This window comes from Oreochromis niloticus, linkage group LG6 (assembly GCF_001858045.2).
Source record: "Oreochromis niloticus isolate F11D_XX linkage group LG6, O_niloticus_UMD_NMBU, whole genome shotgun sequence".
In the NCBI taxonomy this organism is placed as follows: domain Eukaryota; kingdom Metazoa; phylum Chordata; class Actinopteri; order Cichliformes; family Cichlidae; genus Oreochromis; species Oreochromis niloticus.
The window spans coordinates 32,795,959-32,821,836 of record NC_031971.2 but is presented as its reverse complement, the minus strand read 5'-3'; the positions used below and the strand labels follow the sequence as shown (position 1 = coordinate 32,821,836).

Below are 25,878 nucleotides of genomic sequence, written 5' to 3'. Positions count from 1 at the left end.
TGTTGAGTGACAGGAGAATGGTGGCTAAGCTGTCATCCCTGCTGGACAACATCTCCCACCCCATGCAGGAGACTCTGACAACACTGAGCAGCTCCTTCAGTGGCAGGCTGCAGCACCCACGATGTGGAACAGAGAGATTTCACAGGTCTTTCCTCCCCACTGCTGTCAGACTCCACAACAAAGACTTCAACTGATCAAACAGATACATCCACACATGTGCAATAGCAATAACACTAAGTACATTACTCTTTTTCTGGCATCGTTGTATTATACTTAATTGTATACAGCATTTGTATTCTATTTTATTCGATTGTATATAGTATTTTATTTTATTTTATTTTATTCTATTCTATTGTGTACAGTATCTTATTGATATCTTATTCCAGTGTTTTTTTCTAATTTTTCTATGCAACTTTGCACTGTCCACTGCTGTAACAAAACAAATTTCCCACGCGTGGGACTAATAAAGGTTATCTTATCTTATCTTATCTTATGATTTATTAATGTGCAAATTCTGAACACATATTAACAGTAGGTGATTTTTACTATCCGCAATAATTAATTAATACAAAAAACACACCTTTCAATCTTTCCACTTTACCTGGAATATAAATGTGCCTGTCTCTAAATCACGTCGGGTCAATCTGTAACTGTATTATAGGCTGTAAATAAAATAGATGTGACCATCAACACAGAAAGGTTCAGACATTGTTAATAGCTTGCGTTAGATTTTTTTCATTAAAAAAAAAAGTAAAACCGTTTATTTAAAACTCTTTAGTGGGCTACATACTGAACTTCGAAGAGAGAAACAAAATATCGATCCTGTCACCTAAGTATCGATCTAATACCAGCTTTGATACTTGGATACTGAACTCCTGTGGCATCCTGCTTGTTTTGTGTGTTGTCCCTTTAAGCTGTGGGCACACTGTCCCTTTAAGACGTCCACCCGGTAGTCAGACACATGCGTCTGAATGTGAGCTGAACTTCAGTTATCCGCACCAAACAATAGCTGCGATTCTGTATCGACCATTTACAGCTTTGGACGTTTATTGGCGTTAGCGCGATGTTGCGCAATGCTGCAGGTGTTTAACGCGACTGTTACTGCGCAGGCGTGAGAATACGGTGCAATAAATGCGAATCAATTTAAAGGTTGGCGTGCATCGCTGTGTCACAGCTGTCAGTATCGCTGTGTCACAGCTGGAGCTGCAGACTGAGCATTGTTAAAGTCAAAAAGCAGGAAGAGACGAAAACTTTTAATATTACAGGAAAACATGTCGAAAGCGGACAGTACCAAGCGACAGCCCGTCACCGGGACTGGGCGCTTCATCAGCGGCGTAGTAGAAGGTGAGCAGACCCGGAATCAGGGGCCCATGCAAACACCACGGCTCCGCTAGATTACAGGTTCTTGAATGCTTCCAGCTACCCGCTTTAAAATGCATCTGATTAATCAATGACGCATTGATCAATTTTGGTAAGATGACGGGTTTTGAAGTCTAAGTCGACCTTTGCTTGTTACAGGCTTTTATGGGCGGCCGTGGACTATGGAGCAAAGAACAGAGCTGTTTAAGAGGTATGTGGCCTTAGGCACCGAGCGAAGAACTGGAAATGATGAACACAGTTCCTGAAAGTAATAACAGATGATAATAACAATAGCGACTGAAGCACCTGTTACTTTTGACATATGTAATATAGCTGTATTCACATTCATGTATTAATTTTTTTTTTTTTTAAATATCCAAAACTACAGTTGCGCTGAATCATTTGCATGAATGAAATGACATGCAGGTGATTTGCACTGCTTTTGCCACAGTTTCTCTTACCCTGGCAATTTCGGTTGTTATTTTCTGTCATTACTAGAAGCTTTTATTGTGATCAGGATGCGCACCAACATTTAAAAATGTTGCACTGAGAATTTCTAACCTCTGGCATAATGTTTTGGTTTTGCAGGGAACAGAAGTGGGGTTTGAACACATACCTGTACGCCCCCAAAGATGATTACAAACACAGGATGTACTGGAGAGACTTGTACGCTGCTGAGGAGGCGGGTGAGTCTCACTGTATCACATTCATACTTCAAAACCACAAAAATCTTTCTGGTCTTGGAAGCAGATGAAATTCAGTTACACCTGTCTGCTTGAGTGCAAATATTTTCTTCTTATTTTTAATGATATGGTTAACAAACAATTGGTGGACATATCAAAAATGCTCCTGCGCATAAATATAGTTGAACCAGTTTTCTGAAATTTCTTAATCTCAACTATCCAGAAATAAAAGGAAAATTGTAAAAGTACAATTTATTAGCAGAGCAGTTGTGCCGCCATGCAAAGTCCGCCACCTTAACAAATGCCCATTTAGATTAAAAATCTATACTATATTTCCTCTCAGTATGTTAAACAATTTACTAATTTGCAACGTCCAGTTAACTACAATGGAACTGAAACTATGTGTTTAAATTTACGTGTGCATATCTGAGTCTTCATTCAATAGTCGTGCAAAACTCTGGTTATAAATTGAGCCCCAAACAATAAAGGTAAATTAAAACACATAAAATGATAAAAGTTTGGTCATTTTGCAGTTGTCAGCTCTTCCGAACTCATCCCCTTACGACTCATGGTTATCTCCTCAGACATGTTTAAAGTGTCTTTGGGTCGACTGTCTGGATGTTATCAAAAACATTACAGTCTTAAGTGCAATGAAGACGATTTGATGTTTAACCTTTTTCAAACTATCATGTCTCTGATGACCCCTCATCAAGTCAGTGGACTTCAGACCCACCTGTATATCCTCATAAAGTTTCCCCGCAGACACAAAAGCAGCTAAATCTAAGGTTAAACCATGTCACTTCAACTCTTTGTTTTAAATCTATTCATTGATGGGAAGTAAAGGAATTATTAACAGAATATGTGAACTGCATCATCAAATAGCGTTTCTTCTTTGTCCATTTTTCTTTTCATAGAACAACTAATGGGCCTGATATCAGCAGCGAAACAGCACGACGTCGAGTTCGTCTATGCAATCTCACCCGGCCTGGACATTACTTTCTCCAACCCTAAAGAAGTAGCTGCCCTGAAGAGGAAACTAGATCAGGTAGGACTTTGGAAGCGGAGGTGATGGGTGCAGCAGAAAAACATATAATATAATTTATAATTGGTTGTATCTCATTTTGTGGATCTCCGAGGGTTTGGACAGAGCATCGCTTAGCAGTAAAATGGATGCATTTAAAGTGGGGTAGTAAAATTATACAGAGGCTGGTGTAATCGGTGTAATTCTAGGTGGAATAGCCTTTTTTATGTCATTGGCAGCAAGTAAAGTGATGCTAACTTTCACTTGACCCTGTTCACTGAAAGAAATTACATTTGTTCCTTAGGTCAAGGAGTTTGGCTGCAGGTCCTTCTCTTTACTCTTTGACGACATCGAGACTGAGATGTGTCCAGCTGACAAGCAGGCTTTCAGCTCCTTCGCCCACGCTCAGGTGGCCATCACTAACGAGGTGTACAAGCACTTAGGAGAGCCCGAAGTTTTCCTCTTCTGTCCTACAGGTCAGACAGCGAAACTGAGTTAAACAGGAGTACATGTGGTATACAGTCCAGTTAAACAGGGAGCGTTGTGGTAGAAAATGATGCACATTATTCTAACAGTTTCTTAATGATTCACTCTTTATCTTCAGATTACTGCGCTGTTTTCTGTACGCCCAGTGTAACCCAGTCCTCGTACCTGAACACGGTGGGAGAGAAGCTCCTGCCTGGCATTGACGTACTGTGGACCGGTAAGATTACACTCAGCCGGAGCCTGAACCTGTTTCCATGATCTTGAATTTCCCCAAGGTTAATTATTTATTTGTTTTTACTTTTTTTCCATTATTTTATTTAGGTCCAAAAGTAGTATCCCACAAAATCTCAGTTGAATCCATAGAGGAGGTATCCTCAGTCCTGAAGAGGGCACCAGTCATCTGGGACAACATTCATGCCAATGATTATGATCCCCAAAGGCTTTTCCTTGGACCCTATAAGGTTTTTTTTTTTCTCTTCTTTATTTTAACAGTGTTAGATTGTGTGTATGTACCAGTATGACTCCAGTGTCTATATATTATTGTTTTTTCAAAAAGGATAGACCCACTGATCTGATCCCAAAACTGAAAGGAGTGCTCACAAATCCCAATTGTGAGTTTTACCCAAACTTCGTGGCCATTCACACTCTGGCGACATGGTGTAAAGCACCTGCTGAAGGAGCACCGAGGGATGTGGAGATGGGTGAGTTCCTGTTAGTCATGATTTAAGAAATGCATTTTTTTTTCTTTTTGTAGAAGGTAAAACATTACAGGACTACCCTCAAGTGCATTCGGCAACTGTGTAGGGAAAGTAATTTGCAGTCACAATATACTGAACCCAACCTGCTCCTGATGCTTTCAGGAGTGCTCAAAGCTAACAGTCTGGCCTTTCTCCTCTGACCTCTGGCATCGACAAAGTTTCATCTTTTCCTTTTTTCCACGAAGAGTGCTTCAGCCTGCCTGACACCAAAAACTACGCCATGACAGTCAGATGTCATATTTAAAAAGAAAAACATGCACTTTTTTGAATATTTTGAATAGTATTTTTTGCTTCATAAGACCCACCCTGACTGAATCACTGTAGTCTGTGGAAGCAACATCAACATCTATTTATGGTGCAGATTTTTTTCCAGTTTTGACAGGAAATGCTGTCAGTGTTGTCGTTATGTTTGCTGGAAATCCACTCCATGCTGTCTGTGAGGTCACAGAGCTTAAACATTGTCTCACTTTCTCTGACCTTCACCTTCAGGTGATGAAGAGCAGGATCCTTGCTACAGCCCACAGAAAGCCCTGAATCTGGCCCTCACTGACTGGCTGGAGGAGTTCATGAGCACAGATCAACCAGGAGGTAGAGTCTTATTAAATATGGTTTAATGATATTAAAAGACATGAACAGGTGGTTGTCACTTTAATACACGGTATGTCTGTGCTTCCAGGCCCTTGTCATCCTCGTCTGAAGAAAGAGTCGTCAGAAGAGGAGCCCATGCAGACAGACATGGGTGAGAGCCCCTACGTTCCTGGTCCCGGGGAGAACCCGTTGTACACAGCTGAGCCTCTGACCCTGGATGACCTGAAGCTGCTGTCAGACCTCTTCTACCTGCCCTACGAACACGGTACCACAGCCAGGACCATGCTGCAGGAGCTGGACTGGCTCAAAAACCAAAGTCAGGCAGCAGCTGCAGAGACAGACAAGGTAGTATTTATATTTAAATACAAACGCAGGTCATTTTTCTACATGTTGTCCTCCTACAGCTGTTTTCTGTTTTTTCAGACAGCAGAGTGGTGCTCGAGGGCCCAGCAGTTCGATAACATGTGTGAGGCAGTGGTGCAGATGTTCAACCGCCTGTCAAATGCCCCGAACCGCAGCATCCTGTACGATCTGTACAACTACATCTGTGACATCAAGAGTGGGGTCGGTCTGGCTCGAGCCTATGTGAAAACACTAGGTGAGAAAACGAATATATTCCACTGATATTGCAAACCAACACTGAAGGACTGCTCTATAGATGAAGACGTCGGGGCCCCTTAGTAGCAAATTAAATATCAAAATCACAATACGGACAAAATGACACTTGATAAACAACAATAAACTCAAATTTACATCTATATTAGCAAATACTTCTTGATTTCTTTGAAGAATTCTGAAACAGTTTGTGTGATTTTCTGCTCCCACTGTTACCTGTAATAAGAGACGAGCTTGTAACCATTTTTTTCCAAACAAACATGAAAATCAGCAGGGAACTGCATTTAGATTATCAGCTCGATGAGTAATCCTTCTGTCTTTTTAAAAGAAGTGATTATGCTTTCGTTAAATGAGGCGTGAAAGTGTGAACTGAAACTGCTTACTGTAGCTTTTAATATTTTGGTGTGTTGCCTTCCACAGGAGGCCACAGCCAACCCTCAGCCCAGTTATTGAACGATGATCCTGAACCTTGGGGCTTCAGAGGAGGCCTCTCTGGAGAATTCCAGGTAAACTAAGCAGTGCAGTGAGTTGTTATATAAAATCAGAGCAGTGATAATAGTCAGTAACAAGGCAAGGCCTCCAGCTGATATTTTGTGCTCCATATTTTATTTTTGCACTCCACTACAGTAGCTTTGCATTATTCACAGTTCAAAATAATGAATCTTTATCTTATACTGAGCCTTGGTGCAGCTCCTCGGTTCTTCTACTGTCTCAAACAAGCTGCTTTAGATCCTCTCCCTTCAAACCAGCTTTCATCTGATTGGCTGCCCTTCATAAAGGTGGGCAGGGCCTCCAGTGCTGTGTGCCTTGACATCATTAAGGTCCAAGGGTTAAAAAAAAAAAACTGTCTGTGAAACCAAAAGCAATCTGGTGTCTGAGCTTGTGGCTTACAGTGATTATGAGCACAAACGTTTATTTTATTGTTTTGAAACCCGATCATGTTTAAAGCTACCATCCAACTGTAGTACATACTATATAAGCACCACCTTGTGATGCTAGATCCACCTGATTTTTAAACTTTGGGTTTCTGGTGTCTATTTTCTTCCACACCAACAGAGAATGCTTCCAGGACATGGAAACAGAGACCTGTTCAGACATCCTCCCATGACAGCAGTTTACTGCATACGACCCTACTGCCCTGAGGACAAGGTGAAGATGCTGATCATCAGTGATTTAGTTTTCTCTTAATTAAAATTTAGGAGTTATGTTATGGAGTATTTCTTTCTCTTTCTAGCCAGAGGTAGAGAGGATTTTCAGGGAGATGCAGAAAGCAGGAGAAGGCAAAACTGCTCTGATGGCTCAGCCACCACTTATCAGTGACAGGTAAGAGTCAGCTACTCTGTTAGTGATGTGACCTCACTAACCACTTTCCTCATGTTGATTTTTGGAAACTGTGTTCCTCGTTATTAAAAGTCCATGTGATTCACAAGTTGCACAAGCAGGAAGCATGCATCACTCCTCGAGTTCTCAGGAAGATCCGCCTCTCACTTTGAACATCCATTTTCAAAACACCAAGATAGTAACAAGTGATGTCACGATGGCTACAGCTATCTTCTATATACAGCAGGTGTATTGTTAAAAGGTGCTTTAAATTACTTGGGATGATAAACTTTTTTTCTTCTGTGAATGTGATCTTCCTTTTCATCTTAACTTTTCCCCCGGGGCATTGCAGCCTGTCAGCAGGTGAAATCCCTCCTTCCTCTCTCTGTGGTCTCATCCTGGAGGATGACCTCGGGCTGTGTGGTTATGCACTGGCCCTCATTGATGCCAAACCAGCCGCAGCCAAGATCCAGGTGATTCAAAGCAAGATGTGAAAATTTTTCTAGAATGCAGTATAACCACCAATGCTGTCACTTGACTGTATTCTATTTCCAAACTCCAGAGGGCAGTAAGTGGTTCAGTGTTTGAAGAGTTCCCCTCAGTGATTGCTCTGGAAATGCTCCCTCGGGTCACTGATCCTTCTCCAGCCAAGCGCATGATTGGTCAGCTGTTGTCCTCCATCAGGAGCAGTGGTAGGTCGAGATCTCACACTGTGAACTTGATCATTCTGGATGAAGCTCATCTAACTGCACATGTTGGGGTTTATGAGGCAGAAAATTAACCACATGGGGGAGCTGTTCCATTTAGAGCAACATCATTTTATATCTATAGATGTTTATGATATAAGCTGCTTTGCTGTTTAAGGGCCCTATTATGGTCTTTTCCAACTCCACGTTTGTTCTTGGATTCCAGTAGAGTGGCTTTGCATGAATCACAGTTCATAATAATCTTATGCTGTGTCTCAGTTCATCCTGTATGAAATAAAACATTTAGCTCCTCTTGTCTTTGAGGCTTCCCTCAATTTAAGACAGCTGTCTTCTGATTGGCTGCCCCATTCAGAAAGAAAGTTTAAGCAGGAGATAGGTGGGGCTTTGATGACCGTACTAGGGATGCATGCAGTCACCAACATCATAAAGAAAAACTGTAGGAAACAGTGTTTTGAGCAGGTTGAAGCCCACGCTGTTAGCTCACGGGGGTTACTTTTACACATGCTGACCTTATGATTTGAAATGCTTTCCAAGATTATTGTGTGTATCCACCATTCTAACAGTATATGTATGAAAGAAAGTAAGGGAAAACATAATGGTCCCCTTTTAACACCCCCATATATACCTAATTATAAAGTAAGTCTCAGGATATTTACATCTGTGGTATACTTCAGATGAAGCTTTTATTGCTCCTTTTATTACAAAACTCCAAAGTAACCATTGTTTTTTTCCTTTTAGGGTCCAGAGGAGCCTTTTGTGAGTTGAGGCAGAGCAATCGGAGGATGCTCGACTTTTATTCCAAACTGGGCTCCTTCAAACTCGTACAGATGGACGGGCTACCGCAAGACATCCTTGTAATGGCAACGAGCCTGTGAAAAAGATTGCTCATGAGTACTTTCCTCAGGTTTGAAGTGAGGAGATAAAAATCTGCTATGTGACTAATCGCTAACTTTGGAGCATGTTGATTCAAAATGTTGTCACATTAGGTGGTTAATCGGTGTGATCTTGCACCCATTGCCAAGTCTTTGAAATGCCTGATTAAATCTGAATAACTAACTAATGTATAGTGAAAAGTGTAATGCATTACTAATGATTTTGTAGACATGAAACTGTAAAATGTATAGGTATTTTTTAGATGAATTTGTTGATTTAATCAAGTTAAATAAAAGCCACGAAATACCACAGCAAATGCAACATTAAGATTTTGGTTTCTTGTTTAAATCATGATTCACACGCAAACATTTAAAGGAGAAGAAATTTTAATATCTTTTCAGAGGATACAGGGAATATATTAATGATTAATTATGGTTACATTAAACAGCTGGTGAGATTCACATGTTCTCTGGCTTGAGAAGCTTATCATAATTACTCGACACATGTGAGGCAACATTTAAGCTGAGGGGTGTAATAGGAAGCAAGTTTGCTTTAGCCAGGCTTTCTTTGCATAAGCTGGTTTGACAAAACCTTCAGTGACAATGAACAGGTGTGTGCGTGTGTGAGAGAGAGAGTGTGCTCTGACAAGCTTACACACAGAACATGTGGACAGTACCCCTCTGATCTGAAAACCATTATTTTCAATGGTTTGTGCAGCAACAACAACAGTTTGTAGCTGCAGTGAGCAAAGCACATGTGGAGTGCAAGATCTCTTGCTGGCACCACAGTCAAAATTTAAAAAAAAATGTATGGCCTGACCACCAACCAGCCAAAAGAAACCAGGAATCCATTGGTTGTGTTCTGATTGGCTAACAGAAAATCAAAGAAGAGGGTATAGTGTGTGTGTGTGTGTGTGTGTGTGTGTGTGTGTGTGTGTGTGTGTATATACAGAACTGTACACCTGTTGGTAACTAGACCACATGATTAAAGGCCTTATACATTTCAATCCAAACAATAAGTCTACAGGTCTACTAAAGCAGTAACAATGATATGAAGTAAAGAAATCAGAGTGACATCCTGCTGGAAGATCTGAAAACTGTGTGAAAGCAGCTTTAGGCCTTTTGCTTCAGGCTCTGTGCTCACTCACATGAAAGGGGGGCATTTGATGTCCTTTGACTCTCTTCTGCACAACATAAACTGATGGAGTGCCAATCAGCAGAAATGGGTCATGAAGTGATATAAAGAACATAAAAAATATTAGGCTATTTTTCCATGCAGTGCAAACTTCATACTGGGGTTTATTTCTAATATGACAGCTGCGTATTATAGCTTTTAAACTGGATCCATTTAAACATTCAAACTGCATTCGAGTCTGAGAGTTCCTCATAATGAAGACGATATGGGTCTCAGGCTTTGGACTGAATTAAAGTGAATAATTGATTTTCTTAAGTGAATATTCTATTTAATAATTACAGACTAATCGATTCTCTGATTGGTCTTCTATCAGGATGTCATACCGACAGTGTAAACTAGACTCAGTAACAAAGTAAGACCAAAGAAAAACACCTATTTATGCATTTTCTGCATCACTAAGTTGACACAGTTTGTGCCACAGTAACTTTACTGCACTGTTGTTCAGCAGTGCCTGAACAGGTTCTATATAAAAATGTATCCCCTCAGACGGGAACGTATCACTCTTAGAGTATGTCATGGGAGAACAAGTGAGTAAAGCATGCTGGTCTGTAAAGCCCAGATTACATTCAGCATAATGATCTCAAACAAAAGTAAAAGAGAAGATCTGAAAACTTTGACTCTAAACTCAACATAGCTCACTACCTGCTTAATTTTGCTGCATAGTACACCCCTCTAGACTTACCTAGAATAACTTATCATTTACAGAACAGCCGATATAAAACAAGTGAACATGTTTGGGCCTGTTCCATTTCTATTATGACAAAACCTCAGTGTGTCCAAACAGATAAATAAAATCCAAAGCAACAAGTGACCTTAAATATTTCAAGTAATGTATGAACATTAACTTTTATTTTTTTAAACGCTCTTTCGTCTCATTTCCGTGAGTGTCTGACCAGCAGAGTTCGGCTGCAGGAAAGGAGATCTACATCTTATCTGGTGTTTAACAGACTCAGTAGTGTCAAACCAGGAGGTTTAGACAGCAATGTAGCAGTGCTGAAATTAAGTAGTAATGCCTTTAAAACATTTGTTTTTTGGCTGCATCAGTCAGCCAGTCCGTGGTTGGTGACACACAGCTATGCTTCAGGGTTTCCCTTTTATCTTTTCTTGTGTCTCTCAATAATCGTAGTTATATAATGTCTGAATTTGGTCACATCATATTGCACAGGAACGCTGCAGATTCAGCACTGCCTCTTTCAAATAAACTCTAGCCCTTCATATTTTACATCTCCTATCTTTGTCTCAGGCAGCAGCACCTGGCCGCCTAGTGTAAACGCAATGATGTAGGTGGAAATCTTGCCTGCATCCTCCTCTGATTTTATTGCTAGGATGATTTGATCATCTGTGTCTGGGACAAATTTAAAAGAGGAGAAGCCGCGTGTGAGGTTGAGCGGTCCGACGCGCTGCACGCTGACGGAGCGGAAGTCTGCAGGGCAGGACAAGAGGAGGTTGGTGGCACGTCGCTCATCTGCCGTCTCTTCATAACGCTCGTGACTGGCACGGCGAGGGAGGAAGAACCACCGCTGGAGACGCTCACTCCAAGCTGCTGATTCGTGGATAAGGTAGCCTAGAGAGCAAGGAATGGTAACGGAAATGAATGCAAGGAGTTGGAGGTAATTTCCACATTTCACAATGTTTTGTCCTTTCCCAAACATTTTGGTTTCAATAATTTTTAAGCTCTTTGTTTTGTGCCTGAATTTGGCTTTTATACACCAGAATTCAAACCCAATGTGGAAAGCAAAAGGGGGATGAAATGAAACCCACTCACAATTGTCTCAAGACAATTTAGCTTTGTATAATGTTTTTTGTCCTCATAGCAGCCATGCTGGCTCCTGCAGAGGATTACAAGACATTTCCTGTCCCCGTCTGTATTTCGCTACACTAACAGGGAAAACTGGACCAGCTTGATTTTGGTCTGACTGTAGTTTCAGAAGAAAACTGCAAATGCTAGTCCTAAAAAAAGATATGAAATCTGTATTTAACAAAAAAACAAACAAACAAAAACCTCAAAGCAGTAAATAAGTGATTTTTGTTTTAATTAAATAGGCAAATATAACACAAGCATTTAGCAAAATTTATAGGTTATAAGTTGGTCTACACAAAGTTTAATAGTAAAAAGAAATAAAGCCTGATTACTAATTCAGACTGTACTGAAAAAAACAAAAAAAACAAAACAACAAACAAACCCAAAACACACCCAACAGTACCTGGTGGTTTGATCCCCGCTGCACTCCGTAGGGCGTTGTAGTGAGGCACCCAGTTTTGATGTTCCACCTCTCCACTGACGCCAACAACTTTTACCCACTCGGGATTGTTGTTGATGACGTCCCCAGAAGTCGTCGTCCATTCCTTCCCCAGGCCTCCAACAAACAGGTGCTCATCCTTTACTGCAAGCCACTCTGCCTTGAAACCTACACAAGCAAACAAAACACACACGAGTGAGACATTTTTGGGTGTTTATTTTCCAACGAACTAAGAAAAACATTTTTGACAGCACCAGTGTATGACTATCCAAGTGGACTACCATGCAGTGGTTTAGTTTTATCATATATAATTTATTGCCTAATAGTGGATAACTATTTACATGAGCAGTGGTATGCTGAATTATTGCTAAATAAATGGACCATTAACATCCAATGGACAGTGCATCACAAGTCTCATTACAGCAGTCTCTCTGTGGCATTATAAACAGGTTTGAATAGTCTCAACAGGGTGATTGTCCCCTGAAATGATCCCTGAAGTTTTGGAGTCCATATTGTGTTTTTAATTTACCAACTTAATTGGCCATCTTTAGTCCACCTTAGCATATCCACAGCTGCTGTTATCTCTCTTTATTTCATTAAGAACTATATTGTGCTGTTCAAGACCAGCATATTGTTCAGATTGTTTTCCTCCTCTGGACATAAAGATCCGTATAAACCCAGTAATACATTATATTTGAAAGCGCTGCATTCTGGCACGTTTCAGAAGTCTCCCTGCAGGGACACTTCCAGGTGTATTTTTTCAGCACCAGGTTTATCTTTTAGAGAAGCCAGATCAGGTTTCACAGAGCAGGTGGAGAACATGACAGGAAGTCAGACATAGGAAAAAATCTGGTTAGTTAAAAAAAACCAAAAAACAGAATAAACTATTTGCTCTTGAAACGCTCCCAGTGCCGCCTGAAGCTGTGGGAAGAGCACTGTGGGGTTTGCAAGTTGAGACTTCAGGAGTTTTGAAAAGGACTCACCTTTGGAGACTGAGCCATCACCATCAGGTAATATAACCCAAGGAACTGCCTGGTTGCCCTCAATCCTGTACACCACACCTGTACGGTCGTCCACAGTGTACAGGTGACCATTGAATGCTACCAGCTCAGATAGCTCCATACCTGCAGAGGAGTTAACACATGTAATTTTAAGCACAAAAACAATATTTAGATCCAACTATAAATCTGAGTTCCTTCACTGAGTTCACATACCTCGTCCTTTCTCAGCCAGATGGCTCTCCAGGGTGACCGTCTCCGCATCCCATTCCACTTCCAGTCTGTCGCCGGAGGCTGAAACAGTCAGGTGACCTCTTTTCATGTAGCTGAACCACGTCTGATCCTTCGAGCTCTTTGACGCTTTGTCCAAGTCTGCAATCACTCCTATGCGGTAACGGGTGCCGTGCAGCGTCTTCTCAGGTGGACTCAAAGGATATGTGTGATTGTACGGTTTTTCCCTCCTCTGCTGGCGGCCGGGCTTTCGTGCAATTTGTCTATTGGTGTCCCTGAATAAGTCATCCTCACCCTCATCGAGCATTTGAAAGCTGTGAACCCTGTTCCGGTAGTAACCTTTGGTTGGACGCTCCCAGTCCTCTACAGTCCCGTGCAAATATAACATGAGCACTAACGCGAACAGGGTCGCCACGGCGATCGCTCGCCATTTTGGGTGGAAGCGTGTGTCAGAGGTAGCAGTTTGAGTCATGGATGCTAAGGCCAGAGGGAGGCCTCGCACAGCCATGCCAAAGGAGGTCATTGAAGTATCCTTTTCATCCTTACTGTCTGTGGTCTGGGGGTGATTATGGTCTGGAAATGAACACAAAGAGGATTATCAGCAGAGGGGCATGATGGGGGATACATTAAAAAATGAAATATAAAAAGTCAAAATCTGACAAAGAACAAAGTGCTCGGAAAAGAAAATAGTTCCTACATCAAACTGCTCACACCAAGCTTTACTGAATATTTATGTAACCGCATTTTGATGTTTAAAACAGAAACTGATGATGATGAGCTCTCCCTTTCCAACAATGGAAACAATAAACAAATGATATAGACACATATCACATCAAACATTTCATGTGCATTATGAGGTACTGTAAAAAATGAAAGCCGATAATCAAATTTGCAACTTTGATCAATTTTCAACAAAATATTTAAGTAAATTCTGAGTAGAAAAATGACTAAAACTTGAAATATATAGAAAGAATGAACAAAGGGCAGAGGACGACCAGAAGGAAAACTGGGCTCTTGGTCCTATTGTTCTGTATTCACAGCAGGTCTTTGTTGTGCTGTTCAGGCAGAATGCTGAGGAGGTAGCTGACCCATCCTACTTCCTCTGAACGGAGGGGGTGCCAGTTACCAGATCTTTGCTCCGTTTGTTTCATCGGTTTATTTAAAAATGAAGGCACTGGTAAATATTATTGGTACATATGAGCTATGTGACAACAATGTTTAACCATGTGGAGCTGCCATCCCTGGTTAGACATTTAAGACTTTAAACAATCAGTTTAATAGTAACATAAAACAGAGTCAACATAAAACAACAGGGCAGATTAATCAGACTGCATACAGGAAGCTTTTGTCCAATTTACCTTTTTTTTCCCCCCCAAATGTGAACCTTATGTTTCTTTTGTTACTCTCACAAGAACAGGAACAGGACAGAACAGGAGGGTGCAGAATAAAGGGACTTACAGGCTAAAAGTTAACGTTTTGTATACAAATATGATTTAGCAACATATATCACAGCAGGAGATATGCTAGGATCTGGGTGGGGGTACAGGATGTACTACACTAAGCAATGTCCCTCTGTGGTTTCAGAGAAAAGCTCATTAGATTACAAGAAAAATGCAATGTCATCCAGTTACAAGCAAGGCTGGGATGCTCAGTTCCTGATAACACAATTTTTTAGTTACTCTGTGACACAAAATTTGTGTGGTAAACATGTTTTTATGATGTGTGCAGTGGTGTGGCTGTATCAGTTTGTTATCTTCTGCTGGTAGTACATTTAGTGAATGAATGTATTAAAGCGTCACATCAAGAAAAAAGTTAAACAGTATGCTCAATAAACGTTGAGTTTAACAGTAGTGACTGTTTTAACAAACCACGGTCTACTCAGTTAAAAATGGGTACTTGGATCTACTGCGTGTTTCACAAATAGTTAATAAGTTGCCTGAAACACAAGAAGTGTGTTTGTTTTGTAAAAACAAAGGGTGCCAAGGTGACCCTCGATAAACCGGCACAGTAAAAAAAAGCTGCACCACTAAAACAGATTGAGGGCTTAATAAAGTATTGTAATAATGTGCCATTATCATAACTAAAAAATATATTTAGCATACATCTTAAAAGATTGCCTCACTTTATTTGCTATACAACAATTTGCAATCCGGCAGAACTTAATCCTAAACAGTGAACATTACTGCAGCTATAAATTAAACACTGATAGCAGAAATAAATAGAACAAAATATAGTCAAATTATATCAGCAGCATTACAGCAGCATCAATAAAACTCTGTCTCTCTCTGTTAAAGAGCAACGACATTAACCAGGAAACAAGCCTATGCTTCAAAAGCCTCACATCTGAAAATTTGTGTAAAAAAGCAAACCAGAAAAAACTTGGCAACATCCTGTTTTGTGTTATTGAAATAATTCACATAATCTCACACCACAGTTTTTCCAGCGGGTGCCTCTTCAACAGTTCTCTAGACAAGTTCAGACTTCCCGATTAACATGCTCTCCAAACCACATACACAAATACACACATGTCAAATTAGCAAGCACTTGGCTATGAAACAAACCCTTCATTGTTGCTACTGAATATACGGCCCATAATTCGTATCCCTGGAGAGCCAGACACAGCCTCACTGTACGTTGTATGAAGAATTCAATTATTCACCCTTGCCTCGCCTCTTCACTCCTGAACACGCCACGACTGTCATGTTTGTTCTCCTTTGCACGCTTCCCATAATAAACTCCCTGTCCGCCTTCCGCCAGCCCTCATTCCCACATGAATATCTGATCTCGCAGAGTCTCCTCCTTTTCTCTCCTCGTCGGCTATCTCAAATTTCTCCCCCTTCCTGCAGAGCCAAGAAAGTTTCAATAATGAATTAAGAAGAACAAAGGAGCCCTGGTCAGCAATTACAGATGAGTAAGCTCAATGAACTTTTAGGTCATCCTGAAGCACTTCGAATCAGGACCAAGCTTTGCTTTCTAACAATATATTGGTTACATTTTTAACAAAACTAATGAACAACAGGGAACCAAGAAAGACAAATAAAGGTAGGCACAAAGGTTGGCAAATTCAGTTTCTACTTTGATCTTTTTTTTATTGTGTTCTGTAAAGGGCGTTGTAACCATGTTTTATAAAGTGGCCGAATGACAAAGTTTATTTTCTTGACTTTTACTGCTTTTCAATGTCCAATAAACCCTGGTCATTTCTCAGCTATGTTAACAAAGCTATCACCTAAGAAGTACACCCTGTTTTCAAGGTCAAGATAAAACCTTTCTGAGTAAATAAAGAAAAATATCTTTTTTTTTTTCTCTAGTTACTAATCATCAACTTCTTTCTTATCTTATTTAAGGCTGAATAAACGAAGCTGGGCTTGGAACCATGAATGGTATGAAAAAATGGGTGGAGTCAAAGTAACATCACACACTGGTTTGTGGTCATGTTGCGAATTCCTGTTATACAATGTCTTCTGATTGACAAATCCTTAACCAGTGACGATATCCTGGTAATCCTCCTTTCTGATTCTCAGAATGACCATAATTATATAAAATAGACTTGGAATTTTACTCAGTATGACCTGAAAGGAAAAGGGTTGACTGAGGTCAGAGCATAGGGGCAGAGGGCCGTTTTCAACCTGAAGCCCTTTTGCAATCACCTGAGTCGCTTCTTGGTGCTCATTAGAAACAATGCAGTTCATTTACCACAGGATGGACCAATAAAGTTACAACAGTCTGAGGACGTTAACACATCTCTGTTGTGAGATCACTAAACAAGAAAAATTAGCTGCACAATCATTAATACTTATATTATGATATATCAAACTTAGAAAATAAACACAAACTGGGCAGATTAAAGGTTTGGCATCAATAATACGAACAACTATTGCATTGTATTTAATTGCGGTTTCTACTTCTTCTATCATAAATGCACTCTGTTACACCGAACTACGTGTTTAATAACCATTTAATATTACTGTATATATTTTAACTTTAAATTATTTGTATAAGATATAGATAATAGAGCCTTTTTATTTTTAATGACCTTTATCGCAGTCTACTTATTAGAGCTATTCAATCTATTCTGTTTAGGTTGTGTTCATTATTTAACAAGTATAACAAATCTGAGAGTTTCCCAACTTTTGGGATAAATACAATATATCCTGTGGTTTGTTTTATGGTCTTATATTACAGTTTTGTAAACCTCTGCGTTCACTTTTCTACTGTAAAGACTAGTTTAGCTGATCTCCTTTCTGCTCATCATCTTAACAACTGGGACAGATCAGCACATCTCTCTAAGCTAGTAAATACGTGGGACACTGTTTAAACGTGTAAATAAGTACAAAATAAAAACGCTTAAGTCCCAGATAAAGTGAGGTATCTCTCACTAGTTGCCTGTTGAATAACCAACCCCCCCACCTCCCCGTCGCTTGGTGTCTACCTGCGTCCACGCGGCCACGAAAGCAGAGATAAGGCGACCTGTAAAATACCAAACAAATCACCCCCTGGCAGTTTGTAAACTTTGCCCGACTTTCTCACACAAGCACAGCCGTAGACTGGAGCCTCAAACTGTGAAAACCTAAAGGATTTAACGTATTTAAAGTAGCCACATAAGAGTTGGCTAAACACTTTGAGAGTTAGAAACGCACCGGCACCCGTTAGCCACGCAGCTAGCGTCAGCTAGCATCTTAACGTTACTAACAACATTTATTCCTCGGATTTAAAATCAGTGAACTACTTCAAGGGTTTAATAGGTCGAGCTCTTCGCTGAGACTCTGAGGACTCACCTGGTGTAGACAGTCTTCTGTAAATCAGCCCGACTGTCCATCTTTGATGACTGTTCGGTTGGAAGTTTCTCGATGATTAGCTCCTCCTGTTCCGAGACTCCGGAGCAGCTAAACTGGGCGTCTGCACATCCAAATTATGGCTCAGTAATCACCATGACTACTAACTTACTAATGATATCCAGTTGACGGGAGAAATGTCATCATAACCACTGTAATCATTACTATCATCGTTTTAAAAGGCTTCAAGATCAAAACAAAGCGCTCCTGAACCACCCGAGTACACATCAATTACCCACACCATTACGTCAGTGAAAACAACACATATTCTTACTTTAAAATATGTACTTTTTTTTTTTTTTAATAAAATATGTACTTTTTAAACTTATTTTTAATTTATGGCATGATTGTGTTATTTAAAAGAAAGCAAGGGGGTTTCCAGACTTTTAAAGGGGGGGGGGACTTACAGTACTGTAAGTAATATTAGTATCAAACTACCTATTACCTTAGTACTCAATATGTGGAATTATTTACATTATAATGTGAAGTTTTTTTTCCTATAGCCTAAAGTTAGGTTTGTACACACAAAAAGTATGGCACTGACTGTGAAAAAAAGTATAGGCAGAGCTTTTTAAGGGAGGGGAAAAACAGCATTTGGTGATGTCCATGACTTCAGGCTGCACAAGACTGCAAAGGGTTTTCATCCAAGGGTCAAAACAGTCCTAATATTGTGACTTATTCTAGTTTATCCATTTTCTTTTAAGCCTCTGAAAATGAGCAGCTATACGAAAAACATTTGCTGTAATCCTTAAACACTTTTGTTAAAGCCCTTGAATTAAAGCTGAAAGTCTGCACTTCAATCACTGCTTGAGTTAAAATCTATCACTATCTGAAAACTTATGGGCCAAACTGTACAGTAAAACTGTTGCTGGAACTGCCTTTAGAACAATAAAACAGAACTGATTAGTTGCCATTTATAGTTTTCAGTATAAATTTTCAATTCAATTCAATTCAATTTTATTTATATAGCGCCAAATCACAACAAAAGTCGCCTCAAGGCGATGAATGAATGAAATATCTGTAATATTTTAAAATGGAATATTGCATTAGTTATACTGCATGAACATGTAATTGTTGTTTTCTAAGTATAGTAATGGATTTAGAGTCCCTCACCACCTTTGCATACTTGTATTCCAAGTTTAAATCATTTGCTAAACAAGAAAACAATAAACAAAGATAAATTTGACTGACAGCATTATCGCTTCTCAAATATAAATATTTACTGATTGTTCTCTTTATAAGTAACAATAAACAGAACACAGTGTACATAGTCATGTAAACAGTTTTGTCAGATGTTAGAGTAATGGCCATAGGTAGTGATGTGCATCAGTTTCAATTTAGTTGTATCTGCAATTTAAAATAAAGCCTGAATATTCAGATTCTTGAACTAGATTAAAATCAAATAAAAAGTGCAAAGACACATTATTTTCAGCAACAACATATTAAAGTTCCCTGGGTGACATATAAGCATTGTGGAAGTTATCATAAAAAGCTACATTCGGTTTCATTATTGTTGACCTAAACTCCTATTGTTGTCCAGCTCATGGAAAAAATACAATAAAAATTCACAAACCAGACAGACCCACCCACACACAAACACCGGAAATATACCAAAACTAACAATCGACTCTGCAAGGTATGAGACAGGACAAACATTTTGCACAATAGCTGTTAAGTAATCTGTTAAACTGAATCTAAAATTATAGTTTTACTACCACTGCCATTTTTATGTGACTTAGTTTTAGGCACACAATTCATAACATGGTGGCTGAAACATACAAAGCTTAGGCCTTAAAAAGGAAAAAGGAAGCAGTAACTACAGTGAACAAGGTCATAAATAGTGAAACTAGACATCAAAACAATCCACAGCACCTCATTGACAAAGGATCCAAATGGACACAAAATGTAGATTTACCACAGTACAAATCTGAAACAATGCATATTTCAGTCAGTGTTGCTGCATGATGGCTCTGTTCAGAGGTGTTCGTTGATACCGAGGTATGTTGATATTAGATGATGGATAAAACACCTCAGCTCTTCCCCATCATCTTCAGGAGAAGCTACAAAGAAACCAGGAAATTAAGATGATGACAAAACGTATAGTCCATAAACATGTGCAGAAATTAGGTTCAAATCAACTACATTTGTTGAACATTTGATGGAAAGATAATCTACAGAGGCACTTTTTTGACTTGTAAACTTTTATTCTTTTTAGTAAAAGAGCGGCTGAATGTTAGGAGGTGAAATTTGACTAGGCTATAAGTTAATACAGTATATTGATCTCATAAAGCTTTGAAAGACAGGGTGAGTGGTAAATAAAAGCACTGACATTCATAATCATTTTCAATAACTTTGGTTTTGTTTGCATATTTACCTTTGTTAGGTGATACTCTCCATCAACCAGCTTCTCAATAATACTGAAGTGATCTGTATTTGCCACATCCTCCATGGTCACATTCAGTCCTGACGCCTCCAAAGTCTTAAAAGGAAATACAAGAGGTAGCAAGAAAAACGAGCAGATTTGCATAACATCGTATTTAGAAAGTATATTGATGTTTCCACCAACAAAAGACACACAAAAAAGCTTGACCCCATGTTTCCGAGTCAAGTCATAATGCTTGTGATTTCCATCTTAAAAGACTGTGGCTTGTTGGGTGGAGACACCAATTCACCACAAGGCCAGGAGATGATTTAACAGAACATTTTAGGAATACATCATATGTTGTTTACAAGAACAATGACAAGCATTTCCTAGTTTGAATTTAGATTTTTTGGAGCTTTTCTTATATTGCAAATTGAATACGAGCTCGAATTGAAAATTGGACAAAACAAGCAATGGAGCAAAGAAAAGGCACAACAGCTAAATCATTTATCTTGAATGCTTCTTCTCAAACATGGGTACTGACTTTGTAAAATTCCTCAGACTGCTTGCGAAACTCTGGCGAGTCGTTCTCAGCAACAGCCACAACAATCTGACAGCTGGAGGAGGAGAGTTTGAGCTGAGGGACCAGCTTGCTGGGGCTGTTCCTAACTGCCACCTCCCTGCAAACAGCAGACACCCGGGAGACAGAGGAATGAGGCACTGACTGGCACCACAGGCCAACAGAGGACACACAGATGCACACCAGGACATTTACACGCACAGTTTCTCCTTTGTGATGAGCATCACGACATTCGTTCACACAATGCTCTTTACGTCACACGCATTGGCACTTGGAGCCAAATGCAAATGGATTACTGCAGGAGTCCTTAAACTCATTTGGACAATGACAAATGAGTTTAAGGACTTTTTAAGATTTACACATTGAGAAGGAAGACAAATGTGCACATCAACCAACCTCAGCTACCAAGCTTGAGAAAGTAGGATAATTAAATCGGGAAATTGCATAAAGTGTTTACAAGTTGTGAAAGTCTAATTACTTTTTAAACCCAACTTCAGTTGGTAAACAATGGGATTACACCACTAAGCTTCCAAGGCAACCTCCTCCAAACATTCAGGTGTGTTAGCACCAATTAATGTAGCCTCAAGTAGAGAAGCAGGCTAGATCTGGTAACTTATTTCTAACTACACCCCCTCTGTTTTTAAACACTGCCAAGGAGGTTAAGTGATCGGTTTGGTTTGTGTGTTAGAAAGAAATTTTCCTAAAACAGTAAGAAAAATCTTAACAGAAGTGGGGTTTAGCCAAACTTCAAGTGACTCAGTTTTGCAGTTTATCCTGATCCGGCTCTGGATCCAGGAATTTCTGATAGGATTATTACATAAAACACAAGACAACAAAGAAGTTAAATAAAAATTTGGAGACATCATATGAACGTTCTCTAGAACATACTCTTATTATGTCTGCAGCACATGTAGTAGAGTAGGACAGCTTAAGAGGTAGGTTGCTAGCTAATTTCGAAAGGTTAAACTGTAACACCATAATCTTCCTCTTATTCATAGAATCCAGCTTACTTTATCCATATATGTAAATATTATGATACTGGTTAACAACCAAATTTTAAAGGGCTTTGAGGCCTTAAGCGCTCATAATAAACAATAAATTGGGCAAAACTGGTGAATTTGGGCTTTATCAGGGCATATTAACTTAGATGTTTTTTTTGGTATAATAACCAACTGGAATGTAACTTCAACATTAAAGGGAAAAAAATAATTCCCAGTAATTCCCAGTGATCCCGAATTAGATCTGGATCATTTCCCCTTTCAATGGACAATGTTGCTGGGAATACATCTGCTGGACTACCAACAACACTACAGTCCAAGACAGTGCTTCAACAGATGTTCAGTTGAGAGTATACTATGATACCACATTGCCGCATCAGCCTCATTCATTTATTAATTTTTTGAAACCCACCCTGTTTAAGTATAACTACTGTTACCAAGCACAGGGTTGATGTCCACATTGGTGTTTCTAAATTCAAATAACTGTAAAAAGTGAGTTGCAAACACGACGGGGATGGTACATGTAGTTGTACTAAAGAAGCTCTCCCGCAGTCTGTAGTGTGGTGAGGCACCTACTCTGTCATCTTCAAAGGCTCATTGACGTAGGTGGACAAGATGGGCAGCAGGTCATAGATGCCACTCACAAGAAAAGCACCTAAAACACAATCAGAAAACCAAACTGTATCATGTTTTAACCTCCTATTTTGTTAATACTAAATTACTTCTGCCTCATTATATTACTGATTACATGTCCCGTTTCAACTGGCAGCCTTCACCTTTAATCTGGGGAGTGATGCTGTACTGGGACCAGTCAGTTGAGAGGACCATTGCAGCCAGGTGTGCCCCAGCAGAGTGGCCACACAGGTACAGACCACTGAGTGAATCATCAGAATGACACAGTGCATTTACAACAGAGACAGTGACATTTTAGTCAGCTGCAAATAGAATTTCATTAGATTGGGAGGCTTTAAGATGACATCCTTCAAGCCTGATGATGATGAGCTTTCACATTCTTCATCATCAGGTTTAAAGAACTAAAGAAAGAAAGAAATACAATACAAATATAAAAAACAAGCAATGCTACCTGATGTGAGAATACTGCTGAATGACAGACACAATACTCCTGCGAACTTGTGATACCATCAGGTCCATGTTACCTGAAAAGAAAGGCCACAGCAAGGAGCTGACATTTTTCAGTTCATATTCTGAAATCATCCTTTTTCACCTGAGAGAATGGAAACAATACTGTCAAAAATGGAAAGGCTCTACCTTTGGGGGCAATGTCGTAACCGACTGCAACCACCACTACACCTTTATCAACAAGCGGAACAGCCATGAACCCAGACTCCTCTTTGCTGTGTGACCACAAAACCCAAAATGAATGACCCAGAAATCTACTTATGGATGGAAATGTAGAGATTCCAGCAACAGCACAGACCTGAGAAACTGCCAGTAGCCTCCATGTATGTAAACAACAAGATGGACATCTGAAAGAGAGAGGAAGAGGCCTGTTAATGCTATACCAGCTTCCCTGTACTGGGAGGATAATAGTGTGTGGGGGAACCATGCATGTCTGTACCCAGAGAGTTGATGTTGGGTATATAGACGTCCAGTTTCTCTCCATCTCCCTCCCCATATGGCACATTGAGTAAAGTTTGAGCCACACTACGGGCTTGCTCCGTACCTGAACAGCAGACAGCATTAGGCACAACGCCATGATTACAGATACAAAGAGATCAAATGCATGTTTGCTGACAAATTAATTAGAAATCATTCTGAGCAATGCTGCATATTTTCATATCAGTAGACTGTTTTCTGTTTAAAGAAAAACATTTTACCACTTGAATTAAAACCATTTATCAAAAATGAAAACAGGCAAAACTGGTGATTTCTATCAGGAAAAAGGTCACAGATCTAAGACTTATAGATCTAAAAAAAAAAAAATGCCCCAAATATGTTTAAAGCTCTTTAAAACTACATGTATAATGACAGAGGGACTTATTAGCATTACTTATTCACTGATGTTTTGTTTTTAAAAAGTACTCACACTACATTAAAGATCCAAAATACGTAGTTTTATGAGTAATATGCACAGGTGTAGGATTTTGTAATCTGGCAGATTAAAGAGTAAGTCTTAGAGTAAGTCATTAAGCACTGTGAGTGTTTTTATAAATGCTGCACAATGAAAAAAAATGTAGCTTCTCTGTCAGAATGTGTGTCAAGGCTTCAAAGTAAGGCACAAATAATCGACCCGGACACAGATTTCCCCGAGTATCCGACATTGGCACGACACCTGTGTTCCTGCTGCCCTGCCTGTTCGCCACAGCCGGGTTTCACAGTCGTGCGTATCCAGCTTCACAACAAACCCACCTTCCTTTAAAGCCTTCACGTGGGCTTTGATCACGTCGTCGGCCGACATCCTGCGGGACCACCTGCTGGGGGAATACTGCCTCTCGAGCTCCTGCAAGACAGAGAAACTCCTGAGAGCTGCGCGGCCATGAAAGAAGAGACACCAACCACCACCAGCCGGCGACCAGCGACGTAAATACGGTGAACAGCGCCCTCCGCTGCCGCAATGACACCGCTGCTTTGGTGCTTATATTACTCCAAGTTCTTTTTATTGTTATCAGAATGGTGAGTCATGTGATATAGTTGACGAAAACATGAAAAAAATATTTGGAAGGTGAAATAGCTGCGTGAAATTACACCAGGGCTGCTAAAAAAAAGAAAGGAAAAAAAAATTATACTGAAAAATATTATTAAATTCACACTGCAGGAACTGTCCACTACAGTTAGACTGTGTATTTTGAGCCACTTTATCTGACAATTACTTAAAAAAAACTTTTACAAACTGTAGTAGTGTACCTGTTTTTCTGATTTATTTTGCTTTGTTGAATTTATTAAGCTTTTAGTAAGTAAGTAAAATGTATTTATATAGCACTTTTTAAGACAGATTCTATTACAAAGTGCTTTACAGGGAATATAAAGACATATCAGACACACCAACTTTATAGAGGCACTTCATCACATTATATTCAGCTTTTTATACATATTTCTGTTGTAGTTTATTTACATTTTTATCATTCTTTATTACACTATTTAACAGAATTCTTTTTATTTTAATATTTTACCTTATTGAACTATTTTGTTGTGTGACTGTGTATTTATTTTTATTGCTCTGTTCTTTTTTATTAGACTATGTTGTTGTGGGTTGTGTTTGAGTTTTGGCAGCGATATCGCAGTAATTTCCCAACTTTAGGGATCAATAAAGCATATCTTATAATCCAAAGTACCAATATCCGGGTGTCTGCCCTCTGTGGGGGATTTAATTGCGCACTCCATTTTCTCATTACACGGAAGCTTAAAAAATAATAGCAGAAAAATATGTCTTATAGGTTTTATATTACTGCCCAAGTCTGTTGTTTCAGTAAGCCAGGTAATTTTGCAGACGGTTCCTAACTCAATCCTGTGCAGGGTGGGTGATCTCTTCTTGTTTTCACACTGAATTAAGACTGGACTAATCCTAATAACACAGAAAAACAAAAATCATAAAAATTAAGCTCTTACCTCTTTCTTCATCTCTGTCCAGTGCATTATCTTTTTCTCCTGTGGTGTTTAAAGTCGTCGCTGGCTGATGAATACAGAAGGTGTGCTCTCAACTGTGGACTGAACTTCAGACTGACCCTCAGTTTAGAAAAGTAAATAAATCAGCCATGCCTGTTGTGGACGTGGTCGGCTATAGTTCAGAAATGTTTAACCCGAACATGTCAGACAGGTAGTGGGAGAGGCTTCAAACCGTATTGTTTACTTTACAAAAATGGGAAGTAACGGTTGCTAAAAGCTACATTTTCTTTATTTATATCTAGTTCCGGGATTTGATCAAACATGTGACCTAATGCACAGCTATACAGGAAGTACAGCTTTACAAACAGTGCAGTTAACACTAATGTAATGTAGAATAAACCTACACTACAAGGAGCCATAGGACAAGTAATAGCATAAACTATAAATTATTCAAAAAAGCTGACAAAAC

The 25,878-nt window shown here is 39.5% G+C and overlaps 3 protein-coding genes across 5 annotated transcripts; 1 reads left to right on the top strand and 2 right to left on the bottom strand.

The window, feature by feature from the left end:
- The first annotated feature begins 936 nt into the window (after positions 1-936).
- ogal (O-GlcNAcase like) lies at positions 937-8,731 on the top strand. Its single transcript, XM_005458516.4, has 17 exons — positions 937-1,344; positions 1,519-1,570; positions 1,948-2,045; positions 2,957-3,087; positions 3,368-3,539; positions 3,668-3,766; positions 3,871-4,010; positions 4,106-4,250; positions 4,797-4,895; positions 4,984-5,240; positions 5,319-5,493; positions 5,931-6,016; positions 6,567-6,659; positions 6,745-6,833; positions 7,183-7,303; positions 7,393-7,522; positions 8,276-8,731. Exons 1-17 carry the CDS (start codon positions 1,272-1,274, stop codon positions 8,410-8,412), a joined length of 2,097 nt encoding a protein of 698 aa, XP_005458573.1. The 5' UTR covers positions 937-1,271; the 3' UTR covers positions 8,413-8,731.
- A 549-nt stretch (positions 8,732-9,280) lies between these two features.
- Positions 9,281-18,114, bottom strand: cant1b (calcium activated nucleotidase 1b). 3 transcript variants are annotated; one of them, XM_019359623.2, is made up of 6 exons: positions 17,849-18,114; positions 15,635-15,913; positions 13,059-13,646; positions 12,828-12,968; positions 11,809-12,012; positions 9,281-11,168 (listed from the first exon to the last, which is right to left on the bottom strand). In XM_019359623.2, exons 2-6 carry the CDS (start codon positions 15,639-15,641, stop codon positions 10,798-10,800), a joined length of 1,311 nt encoding a protein of 436 aa, XP_019215168.1. In that variant the 5' UTR covers positions 15,642-15,913; positions 17,849-18,114; the 3' UTR covers positions 9,281-10,797. The 3 variants fall into 3 exon arrangements, with proteins under 3 accessions (XP_019215168.1, XP_013132112.1, XP_005458572.1); XM_013276658.3 differs by having other exon boundaries at positions 15,733-15,913; XM_005458515.4 differs by lacking the exon at positions 15,635-15,913 and having other exon boundaries at positions 17,849-18,112.
- A 989-nt stretch (positions 18,115-19,103) lies between these two features.
- Positions 19,104-25,604, bottom strand: afmid (arylformamidase). Its single transcript, XM_003453783.5, has 11 exons — positions 25,413-25,604; positions 24,216-24,306; positions 23,425-23,529; positions 23,284-23,332; positions 23,115-23,200; positions 22,930-23,002; positions 22,622-22,719; positions 22,422-22,500; positions 20,812-20,947; positions 20,280-20,384; positions 19,104-19,965 (listed from the first exon to the last, which is right to left on the bottom strand). The coding sequence occupies exons 1-11, from the start codon at positions 25,437-25,439 to the stop codon at positions 19,936-19,938; spliced, it is 879 nt and encodes a 292-aa protein (XP_003453831.1). The 5' UTR covers positions 25,440-25,604; the 3' UTR covers positions 19,104-19,935.
- Positions 25,605-25,878: the final 274 nt, after the last annotated feature.